The following is a 13,261-nucleotide window of genomic DNA, read 5'->3' as shown; positions in this document are numbered from 1 at the left end:
GCCTAATGATAGATATGACCTTTAAGAAAGTCAGGGTTGTCAGTAAATGATCATTAATCCTATGACCCCCGCACTTACCTCCCACAGATGACCTAATGTATGTCCGTATTCGGGGCAGTGCAGTCAAAAATTTAGATTTTTCTGTGTTTTATGTTTCCACACTATGAGGTTGGAATAATACTGTGAAATTGTGAAAATTATTATAATGCACTTTTAGTTTCTGAGCTGTTTGAAATAACCGTCTGAGATTTCATCTTGTTTGGCTGGGTGGGGTTTTTGAACTGTCTGGTCAAATCAAATTGTATTTGTCACATGCACCAAATACAACAGGTGTAGTAGACCTTACCGTGAAATGGTGTAAAAAAAGTGAGTTTAGCCCTCTGCTTACATTCAAAATACTCACAGTAAGGTACTTGATTGTTACCCAGAAATTATTTGTTATCTAGATACAAATGGCTGCATTGGACCATTTAATATGACTTAACTCTTTCTTGGAAAATACAATGACCTATCTCACAGACACACTGTTTATTTTCTTTGGTTCTGAAGGGATCAAGACTGAGGCGGCTCAGAGTTTCTGCTGGAGTGAATTTCTAAGGCGCTCAGGTACTTTTTTCACAAAAGTTAACATGGAAAGAAATAAAGGAAATAAACCAGAGATGACAGGTTTTTAAGCAACAAACTGAAGAAGACCTGGAGGACATGCACATTAGCCCTTTTCTCTCTCGCTCTCACCCATCTCCCCCTCTTCCCTCTCTCCTCGCTTGCTTGATCTACTCCTCTGTCCCTATCCCACCACCTCCATATTAAATGTATGTCATTACTCAAAGTAGCTTCCCCACACACAGCCCTGACTTTAAATTTAACATTGTAGGACAATTTCCATCCCAGGTACATCAGAGCTCAGGGCAGTTCAGGGATGCAGCTCTCTAACACCCTGTGATTAATAGCTCTCCCATACAGGGCCATTCCTAACCAGGTTTCTACACTGGTGCCAGTAATACTGATTGCCAACATTCACTTCCCCATTCAGTATATATGAGATAAGAGTGGCTGCTCAGCTGTTGTGTTTTCTATGTAATATAGCTAATGTATGATTCTTTGTAGTTTACTACTTTCTAATATAAAGACTGCCTGTGCTGTTTTTCTCTGCATGTCTGTGTGTGAGAAAGCATACAATAGCCTGGCTACCTGGATGTTGGACGGTGTATACTATGTGTATCCTGTACATCCATCTAGTACAACTTCAACTACCTTGTAACATGTAAACCAGAATTAATTAACAGTTACAAATTGTAGGCTCCTTTTAGTATTTTAGAAAAATTATTTAATAATGTTCATGCAGTCTTACAGTTAATAGATTCTTGTTGGATACCTTTGTTTCCATGTTGTGTACCAGATTAGTTGTTGTATTCCCTTTTTTGTACTTTGACACACGCTGAGGCCCTATTTCTACTCCCAGAATAATAATTATTCAATCTTCATAACTTTAATTCTCGGCTCTTCTCAGACACAACAAAACGCGCTGGCAGAATCAACGCCTCCAGCGTCAGAAAGAGATCAATCCTTTAGCCTTTCCTGTCAACACTTGTCCCCTCCATGTCTTCACACACACTCAGGCACAGTGGGGGTCCCTTTCTCATCTGCCTGTTTTCCTTTTCAATATCACACTTTTTTTCTTTCCTTTTGTTTTGTCTCAAAGTAAATCAGAACATGTTCGTTCTGCCAAACAAGGCTTGTTGTGCCCTCCCATGCAATTTCACCATGACACACAGTGAGAATGGCAGATAACTAAAACTCTCCTCTAGGTTAGAGTAGGCCATTTTCAGCTCAAAATGTGTGTGGGGGGCTTTGAGGGTAGAATGTTAATTGAAGGGAGAGTCATGGCCCAGCGAACGCACTCCAAGATACTTTTGTATATATAGTGTATGTGGACACCCCTTCAAATTAGTGGATTAGGCTATTTCAGCGACATCCGTTGCTGACCGGTGTATAAAATCGAGCACACAGCCATGCAATCTCCATAGACAAACATTGGCAGAAGAATGGCCTTACTGAGGAGCTCAGTGACTTTCAACGTGGCACCGTCAAAGGATGCCACCTTTCCAGCAAGTCAGTTTGTGAAATTTCTGCCCTGCTAGAGCTGCCCCGGTCAATTGTAAGTGCTGTTATTGTGAAATGGAAATATCAAGGAGCAACAATAGCTCAGCCACGAAGTGGTAGGCCACACAAACTCACAGAACGGGCCCGCCGAATGCTGAAGCGTGTAGCATGTAAAAATCGGTTGTCCTCGGTTGCAACACTCACTACCGAGTTCTAAACTGCCTCTGGAAGCAATGTCCGTACAAGAAATGTTCGTTGGGAGCTTCACAAAATGTTTCGTTGACCAAGCAGCCGCACACAAGCCTAAGATAACCATGCGCAATGCCAAGTATCGGCTGGAGTGGTGTAAAGCTCATCGCCGTTGGAAACTCGTTCTCTGGAGTGATTAATCACTTTCCTACATCTGGCAGTCTGACGGACTAATCTGGATTTGGCGGATGCCAGGAGAATGCTACCTGCCCCAATGCATACTGCCAATTGTACATTTTGGTGGAGGAGGAATATTGGTCTGGAGCTGTTTTTCATGGTTCAGGCTAGGGAAATCTTAACGCTACAGCATACAATGACATTCTAGACGATTCTGTGCTTCCACCTTTGTGCCAACAGTTTGGGGAAGGCCCTTTCCTGTTTCAGCATGACAATGCCCCCGTGCCCAAAGCGAGGTCCATACAGAAATGGTTTATCGAGATAGGTGTGGAAGAACTTGACTGGCCTGCACAGAGCCCTGACCTCAACTTCATCGAACACCTTTGGGATGAATTGGAACACCGACTGTGAGCCAGGCCTAATCGCCCAACATCAGTGTCCGACCTCACTAATGCTCTTGTGGCTGAATGGAAGCAAGTCCCCACAGCAATGTTCCAACATCTAGTGGAAAGCCTTTCCAGAAGAGTGGAGGCTGTTATAGCAGAAAAGGGGGGACCAACTCCATATTAATGCCCATGATTTTGGAATGAGATGTTCGCCGAGCATGACTTTTGTTCATGTAGTGTACCTCCTTAGTGGAACATGAGGCCCAGGCAACCCAGCTGCCTGATTGAAGTTGCTTCTCTCTCCGTATTACCCTTTGGTTGTGGTGAAACAGCCAAGGGCAGAGAGTGTAGTGTTAGGAAGATCCTGAGGCTGCAGCTCCATCAAAGGCAGAGTATCAGTAGAGTGTTGCCCCACTGCTGTGTGCGCTGTGGGGTTGAGGGTGTAGGCAGGTGCAGGGCAAATGACAGCAGGCTGGTGAGTGACAGACAGCCCTGGGGGATCACAGAGGGTTGAGGGGGGGGGGGGGGGGGGGGGGGGTCCGGGTATAGTGTAGGGCAGGTTTTACACTGTAGGGAAGAGGGTTTCTGAGTCTGTCCAGAGGGAATACGCTGGCACCAACCTCCTCTAGAGGCATAACTAAACTACACCGTCTCTTCTAGAAAGGCATGGGATGTGCGGCATTAGTTAAGCTGAAAGAGGCCACAATTATAAACAATATTGTGTTTATTTTCTCTAGTGCTGCCAAAGTGTGTAGGAATAGTAGATTTCAATGCAGTCGTTAGGAATATTCTTGGTGGCAATGGCAGTCCCAAGTCTAACTCCCTATGGTTTTCCCTAAATTCCGTTAAATTAAGTTTGAAAGCTGCAGTGTTTCAGAAGCTCTTATTTAGCCTCTGTGTTCAGTATGTTTTACACTGTGGCAGTCTCCAGACGTACTGACAGGAGCCACGGAACACACACACACTCAACAATGACAGGGAGCTATGCAATGTGCCCCTCAACATCAAAGGCAGAAGAACAAAAAAGTGTTTCTGCGATATAAGGGACAGGAGACAGGCAAAAAACAAATGCTGCTGGCAAAACAGACAATTTGTCCAATTCAGTTTCTCCCCTCAAGACAGATGAATTGTTTCTAAGTCTCCAGAGGGTTTTATTTTCTCTATTTGTATTGGATTCTTTTGCCCACTTTGACAGGCCTGTGAACAATTTTTCCAGCACTCCTCCATTCTTCCTCTGTCTCCATTTAGATCTGAAGTCGTGAAAAGGTTGTATCCTAACTGACACCCTTTGTCCGCCCCTGAATTGGTGCGAGGAAATTCAGTTTAAATTAAACATAATTGTATTATTTCTCTATTGCATCATAGACATGTGGACATTTCACAAGGCAGGTAAGGAAGTCACAAAAACAGGTTCCTAGTTGTGGTATTCCTCCAGGTCCCATAGGGCTGTTGGTAAAGAGAGGACGGAAGGGGAAATCAGGGAATGCTGAAGTATCAGGTTTCCATGTCCGCGCTGCTGAGTCTTATGCTGCATAGACTGTATGGAGTGGATGGGAGATTTTGCTGATCTCACAAAAGTAACCAATACCCCAAAGGGCTCCACATCTTTTTTACTGCTTTGTTTTATATTAATAGAAGCTGTGATACAGTAGGGCCCTGTTCCCTACATCACCTGGTCCTGCTTATGTCTTTAATCATCCCTTTGTGAACAGTGCAGTGTTTTTGTATGTTATTTTGTATTGGTTTAGGCTGGGATTCAACAGTGCTTGCTTCCTCCCTACGCTCCAGCAGACCTGGGGTCAGTGGCCTGACTGTCACACACTCTGTGCGCTGTCATTTTAAGATGCTCTGTAATAGTATTAAAGGGCTGCCTTATCCTCCTGAGCTGGCCTTATCTGGCAGGAAGGGATTTCACTGTCTGTCACTGTAGCACAGTCACATGTTTACAGGGTCTGTGTGTGTGCAAGCAATTTTATTTGTGAGTGGGATTATATTTTATTGTGAGTCCACGTCAGGGGTGGGTATGTATAGTATGTGTAATTGAGGTAGAGATTTGTTATGAATCGATTGGTAGCTATTATTATCTAATATCCATATTATTATTTTCTAAATTAGAATATATAGACAAGTATACATGATTTTAAGTCTAATTTACTGACCATGCCAATCAAACAATTGTAGACAATTAGACATAGGTAATAATAGTACATACTATTATCCTCCATTGTGTAATGTCTGTCAGTCTGATTTTTCTGGGTGTGCTGTTGTAGCTGTTAGGTCAATGACAATTTCACAATGTCTGAGACTAATGTGTATTTACAGACTCTTAAGATACAATTGCTGCCCGACCTAATGTGAGAAGGCACTGGTTACTTTAATGCATCAGCTGCATGTTGGTCTAACATAGTCCTGGTTTGTTGACAACCTGTATTATTTCTTCCCTATGGTCAACCCTTTTTAGTTGCTGTAGTTGTCACTTTCGGAAACTATGTCATTAATTGCTGGTTGGCCAGATTGCTAACACATCTCATAACTGTAGGCCTTTTAAAGTAATTGTATCACCCCTGTTTCATTCCAAGAAGCTGTCTGTATATGTTATTGTTTACTTGAGCTCTTATATTAAGCAGCCATAATAGGATGAGTTTAAATCTGTGGTGCACAGCACATGAACCATCAGCTGAGGTAAGGGTCATTATTAAGCCTCCTATTCTTCTTAGAGGTTGGAAGGAGTTCAAGAATTTGAGAATACTTTGACACAGACATGGAATTCTGTGAATTTCTATGGGTTGTCTCTGGTAAAGGCACTCTCAGTTGTATCCTGAGTGCCTGCAACAATAGATAGTGGTATAATCTTTCCACATGCCTCCATATTCGTTCAGACCTTGACACAGCTGTCACCCCCTACCTACACCTTAACACAGCTGTAAACCACTACCTACACCTTGACACAGCTATAACCCCCTACCTACACCTTGACACAGCTGTAAACCCCTACCTACACCTTGACACAGCTGTAACCCCCTACCTACACCTTGACACCGCTGTAACTCCCTACCTACACCTTGACACAGCTGTAAACCCTACCTACATACAGCTGTAATCCACCTTGACACAGCTGTAACCCACCTTGACACAGCTGTAACCCCCTACCTACATACCGCTGTAACCCACCTTGACACAGCTGTAACTCCCTACCTACACCTTGACACAGCTGTAACCCACCTTGACACAGCTGTAACTCCCTACCTACACCTTGACACAGCTGTAACTCCCTACTTACACCTTGACACAGCTGTAACTCCCTACTTACACCTTGACACAGCTGTAACTCCCTACCTACACCTTGACACAGCTGTAACTCCCTACCTACACCTTGACACAGCTGTAACTCCCTACCTACATACAGCTGTAACCCACCTTGACACAGCTGTAACTCCCTACCTACACCTTGACACAGCTGTAACTCCCTACTTACACCTTGACACAGCTGTAACTCCCTACTTACACCTTGACACAGCTGTAACTCCCTACTTACACCTTGACACAGCTGTAACTCCCTACCTACACCTTGACACAGCTGTAACTCCCTACCTACACCTTGACACAGCTGTAACTCCCTACCTACATACAGCTGTAACCCACCTTGACACAGCTGTAACTCCCTACCTACACCCCTGCAACCTCTCCACTATCCTGCAGATCATACTTACTGTAGCAGTATTTCCACCTCTGCTGGTCCCTTCTATTACGTTGAATGACAGGTGGGTGATGCTACTAGGAGTGTCATACTGTTGACAGTGAGTCACACTGCTGTGCCTAGTAGGCCAAAGTGTGTTATTAGGGGCAGGGTTAGCTGGGGAGGTTGTGTTTTGATCTGCTTGGCAGGTCAGGTGTAGTTGTAGCTGGCAAGGAGGTCCAGGCCCACTGCAGCCAGCCAGCCAGTCAGTCCCTCACTGATCTGGGGGAGGGGAGGGGGGGGGGGGGCATGGAAGGAGGATTATCTGAGAAAAGAACATATTTAGTTTGTCTGTCTCTCAATTAATGTTGCTTCTACAGGATAAAAGCACCGATATGGTTAGTCTGATATTGAGTCAGTCAATTTCAATGTAGGAATGCACCCATGTGACTCCCAGCTGCTGTATTGCACATTTCTATGAAACTGATCTGTCTGTATGACAACTTCCCAGTGCTTGTCAATAAACCACCTCTTCTATTCTCCGTCAATGTTTCTGCTGTGATGTGAAAGATTTGTTAGAGCATTTGTCACTGCTCTCTCTTCCTCATTCCCATTGGCTGATGAATGGCTGTCATTATCTGCTGTGGTAGTTTCCCTGTTCATTATAATGGGTTGTGATACACTGCTGTCTGTCTGTGTCATACACTGCTCTAGCTACCTGCCTATCTGTTCCCAGGTGTGAGTGGGGAGGATGTGGAGGACCTGCATGTGTTCCTACTAGTCTGTGGCCTGAGGAGAGTGAAGGATCCTCTCTATCTGCTGGAGGCATTCTCAGGTACAGGGATTACATCCTCTGCCATCACTTTCACTGGACACAAGCCCTGCTACAATTACATGCTCTGATCTTGTATTTGAGCTAATTTTACATTTGTATTGCCACACAGAAGCACTTGGAAAGTAAATTAAATTCTGGTTGGCTGTCAGTCACTGTCTCTGGTTGATGTCTTTCAGAGTGGCACACTGAGAATCCCCTGGTAGTGCTCATCATCATCGGGCCTAAGGTGAGTGACCAGGGTGATTGTACAGCTGAGGTTTAGCCTTCTTTACCTCCTTTACTGTCTGCATATGTCTGTTAAAGCAGATCAGTGCATGGCCAGCAACCTGTCTCCGGAGGTAGGTCAAAGGTTCCTCTAATTGGATGTAGCAGAGATAACAGCATTAGCTGGCATAAGCTGGAATAACGAGCGGCTCGCGAGCCACAGCCTTAGGAGCCAGGGGGAGTTACAGTTTCAGTGCTGGGCTGGCCCCACCCGCCTGACTCTCTGCCTTCCTGTTCTCTCAGAGCAGCCAGCCCACTGTGCTGCTGCAGTGCAGACGCTAGACGAGCCCCAGCACCAAGACATCTGCTGGGCTAGTCTGGGCCACCCAGGGGTTTCCACCCTGCCAGGTGTACGGTCACACTCCACTGGGCCCCGGTGTCATAGAGGGCAGCAGGGGATCAGGCTACTGATGTCTCTCTGTCACATATTGTGTGATAACAGAGGGCAGTGGTTCGCTTAATTTCAAAACAATTATTCATTTCTATATTTTATTTACAATTATTATTACCAGCTTATGAAATAGCATTGATTTCAAAATGCACTTTCACTGTCGTGATTCTTTTGTTGCTATTTTTCAAATTCTCTGTGTTGCATTGACATGATAGTTGATAAGAACCTGGTCGAAAAGAGTAGTGCCAGAATGCCCGATGACATCACCATTACTGCATAGTAGCAGGAAGAAGGTGGTCTCACCTCGAGCACTAAAACACAAACGTTTTCCACTGATTTGATTGCAGTCTACTTTCCGTGGATGAGTATTGATCTTCTGAGAAGTGCTGCCAATGGCCACCTTGTTGCTTTAATCTCCTGCTCTCTTTTCCTGTGTGTTCTCCGCCATTGGCATTTTCCTATTGATTCTGTGTGGGCCTCCTCCCACAGACTGCTTTAATCACGCCATCAAATAATATTTTTATATATTTTTTTTTCCTACTCAAATGTTTTTTTTAAATGATTAACTGTCTCTCAAACAGCAGTATCATAAAAAGGTATGTTGTGTTTTTGCATTGTTCAAAGGCGTCTTTGAGTAAAATTGGCCAGGGGTACACTGTCTAGGCTGATGTTTTACATGTTCTTCCTGCTCTGCTACGGTTTGTGTTGTTTGATAAAAAGATTCAGTGAAAGCAGAGCCTTTTAGTGATTTTAATGTGGACGACATCAAATGAAACAGTGGTGTCTGTGCTCAAATGTATTTGTGTTCGCTAAGATATGAAGGCAACAAAATATCCATCCTTCCTATGTTAAATTAACAGTATGCTGGATATGTATTGCTAATTATTAAATGCAAGATAATGTAGTTGTTTAAGGTCGATCGGGGAAGGTATCATGTCTCTCTCCAAACAATTTCACACAGGTTCTGTTATTCTGTCTAGTTTGTTAAATTGATTATATTACCAGTAATCCCTTCATATATTGATCTCTGTATAAGTACTATATCAAGGACTAGCCGTCACTGATTGTCTCCCTGACCCTTTTTTATCTTTGTAAATCCTAGCTTTGTTTCTGGATGTTGAATATTCTCAAGTAAGATTATTTGCATGTGAAACACAAATGCGCATTAAATATCACATTTAAATTCTGAAAAGCGATAAGCATGACAATAAAACCAAAAAAATGAAACAGCAACTTGCGTGCAGCATCTTTGACCTAAATTGCTATGATGCTAGGACTTTGCGGTGGGCCAGCTAATGCACGCAAATCCCACAGCGCAATTAATCAGATTGGGCACCCACCCTACCCTGACCCCAATCTCTGAAAATACAGGATTTTCAGATAATGATTTGAGCATGTTAGAAATGATAAGCTGTAACATTGTTGTATATCTTATGGTCATGATTAAGGTATGGCTGTCGTATATCATGGAGGGTAGAGGTACAGAGCCTTCAGAAAAGATTCACACCACTTGAGAATGATCCCACATTTTGTTGTGTTACAGCCTGAATTCAAAATGGATTAAATAGATGTTCTTTCTCACCCATCTACACACACTATAATGACAAAGTGAAAACATGTTTTTAGAAATTTTGACAAATGTATTGAAATACAGAAATATCTAATTTACATAGTGCCTTCAGAAAGTATTCACAACCCTTGACTTTTTCCACATGTTGTTGTGTTAGGGACGGATGGAAATGTACAGAATGGTTACCTGGAGGAAAATGGGGGAGGGTCATGCTTTTTCAATTTCAGTCAAGTGGAGGGTTTAGTATTTTCTTTTTCAATTTAGTTCAGTGGAGGGTCATGTAATTTGTAATTGATGAAATGTCTATTTCTCTGTTTTAGGCTATATATCGATGTGTGCCCGATGCCACCCCTCATCTCTGATGCTCTGCTGGGGGTGCAATATCAAGTGCGCCTATAGGCTATTTACAGTGGCAAGCAAAAGTATGTGAACCCTTTGGAATTACCTGGATTTCTGCATAAATTGATCTGCATCTAAGTCAAAACAATAAACAAACATATTGTAGTTAAACTAATAACACACAAATTATTGTATTTTTCTTGTCTATATTGAATACATCATTTAAATATTCACAGTGTAGGTTGGAAAAAGTATGTGAACCCCTAGGCTAATGACTTCTCCAAATGCTAATTGGAGTCAGGAGTCAGCTAACCTGGAGTCCAATCAATGAGACGAGATTGGAGATGTTGGTTAGAGCTGCCCTGCCCTATAAAAAACACTCACAAAATTTGAGTTTGCTATTCACAAGAAGCATTGCCTGATTTGAACCATGCCTTGAGCAAGAGATCTCAGAAGACCTAAAATTAAGAATTGTTGACTTGCATAAAGCTGGAAAGGGTTACAAAAGTATCTCTAAAAGCCTTGGTGTTCATCAGGCCACGGTAAGACAACTTGTCTATAAATGGATAAAGTTCAGCACTGTTGCTACTCTCCCTAGGAGTGGCCGTCCTGCAACGATGACTGCAAGAGCACAGCGCAGAATACTCAATGAGGTTAAGAAGAATCCTAGAGTGTCAGCTAAAGACTTACAGAAATCTCTGGAACATGCTAACATCTCTGTTGACGAGTCTACGATACGTAAAACACTTAACAAGAATGGTGTTCATGGGAGGACACCACGGAAGAAGCCACTGCTGCCCAAAAAAAGTCTGAAGTTCGCAAAAGAGAACCTGGATGTTCCACAGCGCTTCTGGCAAAATATTCTGTGGACAGATTAAACTTAAGTTGAGTTGTTTGGAAGGAACACACAACACTATGTGTGGAGAAAAAAAGGCACAGCACACCAACATCAAAACCTCATCCCAAATGTAAACTATGGTAGAGGGAGCATCATGGTGTGGGGCTGCTTTGCTGCCTCAGGGCCTGGACAGCTGCTATCATCGACGGAAAAATGAATTCCCAAGTTTATCAAGACATTTTGCAGAAAGGCTATCTGTCCGCCGATTGAAGCTCAACAGAAGTTTGGTGATGCAACAGGACAACGACCCAAAACACAACAACCCAAAACAGAATGGCTTCAACAGAAGAAATTACGCCTTCTGGAGTGGCCCAGTCAGTCGATTTTAAAATGTTGTGGCATGACCTCGAGAGCTGTTCACACCAGTGATCCTAAGAATATTGCTGAACTGAAACAGTTTTTGTAAAGAGGAATGGTCCAAAAATTCCTCCTGACCGTTGTGCAGGTCTGATCCAAACTACAGAAAAATTTGGTTGAGGTTATTGCTGCCAAAGGAGGGTCAACCAGTTATTAAATCCAAGGGTTCACATACTTTTAACACCCTACACTGTGAATGTTTACATGGTGTGTTCAATAAAGACATGAAAACATATAATTGTTTTATTAGTTTAAGCAGACTGTGTTTGTAGATGAAGATCAGATGAAATTGTATGACCAATTTATGCAGAAAACAAGGTAATTCCAAAGGGTTCACATACTTTTTCTTGCCACTGTAGTGTGGTCTCAATCAAATGCACTATAGACTATAGGCTACGAAGTGCATGCTCGGAGAAGCACAGAATAAAGTTATATTTCTAAGATGGCTGCTGGGATGCTGTAAATAAAACTAGGCTGCATTAAACACTGCAATGGCTATTCCAACCCTGAGCCCCGGCCTGCTCTGCTCTTGCTGATCAAAACCTTTTTTGTGATGCTTAACCAATGCTGTGTAGGCCTACAGTGGCATTTTCAGGAGGAGAGTCAAAGGCTTCTTCCGAATTGTATTTTGATTAGGCTTAGTCCCCAAAATTCACTATCTTGCACGCGGACTAGCCTATAGCCTATGTTCTGTTCAGTTTGAGCAGGAGAGCGCAGATGAAAAGGAGGACCGGAGGTCAACTTGGATAGCTTGCTACTACTATAATTGATTTTATTAAAAACAATGTTTCTTGCCCATGATGTGTATATATCAGAGTTATTGACAATAAGCCAGATTCGAGTAACTTAAACTGTCATGCTGAAACTTGAAGCAGCAGCAATGCATCCTTTAAATAGCCTACCTCTGTGTCAGTGAATGTCTGTTAAGTTAAAACCAATGCTCAAATTGAGGGAGTATGAGAGGGTATGCCATAGGCCTACCTTTTCATTGAAGAAAATGGCAAAAAGCACCGGCATACCCCTCGTTAGCTTAAGATTTTAAAGAAAATTAAACGGATCCGATTATATAAAGTGACCTACAGTATAGCAGTGCTTTGGTCCGCAATGCTAGAAACAAGCTGTAAAATACCCAGGAAAATGTGGCTCCGATGCATATGAGGATATCCTTGTTTTTCTTCTTTGACATTCAGAAGCTACAACCTTCTATAGCTGAGGATACTTTGCTTGGGAAGTAAATCAATTCTATCAATTGATTAAGCTGTTCACTTTTGGTACAATAGAATATGTTTAAACCCAGACAGCTTTTAGGGAAACACCTGGGTTAAGCAACAGAAGAAGAGTAGCCAGCAGTTAAAGCTTACATGTCTCTGCATCGGTAGGCCTACTCTGTCTGGGAAGATAGGCCTAACTTTTGAAAATACCATGCTCAGATTCCTAAGTATTTGCAAACAGGGACAGTTTTGTTGCAAACAAGACATTTATTTGGCATTGGAACAATATAAGATGAACACAGGCCTATCTCTCTGTCAATGACGTAGAATTGCATGAAATGTTTTAAAAATTATTTTATTTTCTCAGACTTCCAAATACGATGATAGGTTCATGCATTGTGTTTACTATGAAGGAGATCTTTCCACCCCTACTCTTGTCCACGATGGTCTGCGAACCCACAACTTGGCCCGCAGCCCTTCCTGCGTTGCCATGTAATGCTTACAGGACGAAAAACAGTTTCTGGAACTGCATATCTACGGCTCTGGTCTGTCCAAGAATTGAGGGTAAACCGTAGACATGTTCTCTGCTATCCATTTTGTTTTAATTATTATTTTGGGTATAGGGGAGGGTCACTTTTGGGGGGGGGGGGTGTTCAGGGGGGGTTTAGGCCAAATATATTTTGCTGGAAGGAGGGCCATCGATTTTCATTTCAGAAAGGTCAGATTTTTTTTTTAATTATTTTATTTAACTAGGCAAGTCAGTTAAGAACAAATTCTTATTTACAATGACTGCCTACTTCATGTAACCCTTATTATAAATAATGTTCACTCCCTTACAGCCTGAATATTTAAAAGATTTAGTCAC

The 13,261-nt window shown here is 42.6% G+C and overlaps 1 protein-coding gene across 2 annotated transcripts in view; it reads left to right on the top strand.

The window, feature by feature from the left end:
• Window positions 1-13,261, top strand: part of glt1d1 (glycosyltransferase 1 domain containing 1) — a 44,226-nt gene that overhangs the window by 19,868 nt on the left and 11,097 nt on the right. Inside the window, exons 6-8 of one of the 2 annotated variants that reach the window (XM_039013403.1) lie at window positions 550-606; window positions 7,268-7,366; window positions 7,543-7,592. In XM_039013403.1, coding sequence (XP_038869331.1) covers window positions 550-606; window positions 7,268-7,366; window positions 7,543-7,592 — 206 coding nt within the window. The remainder of the gene's footprint in view (window positions 1-549; window positions 607-7,267; window positions 7,367-7,542; window positions 7,593-13,261) is intronic. The other variant, XM_039013405.1, reaches the window with a different exon arrangement.

Source organism: Salvelinus namaycush, chromosome 18 (assembly GCF_016432855.1).
Source record: "Salvelinus namaycush isolate Seneca chromosome 18, SaNama_1.0, whole genome shotgun sequence".
Lineage (NCBI taxonomy): Eukaryota > Metazoa > Chordata > Actinopteri > Salmoniformes > Salmonidae > Salvelinus > Salvelinus namaycush.
This window is presented reverse-complemented; position numbering and strand designations above follow the sequence as displayed.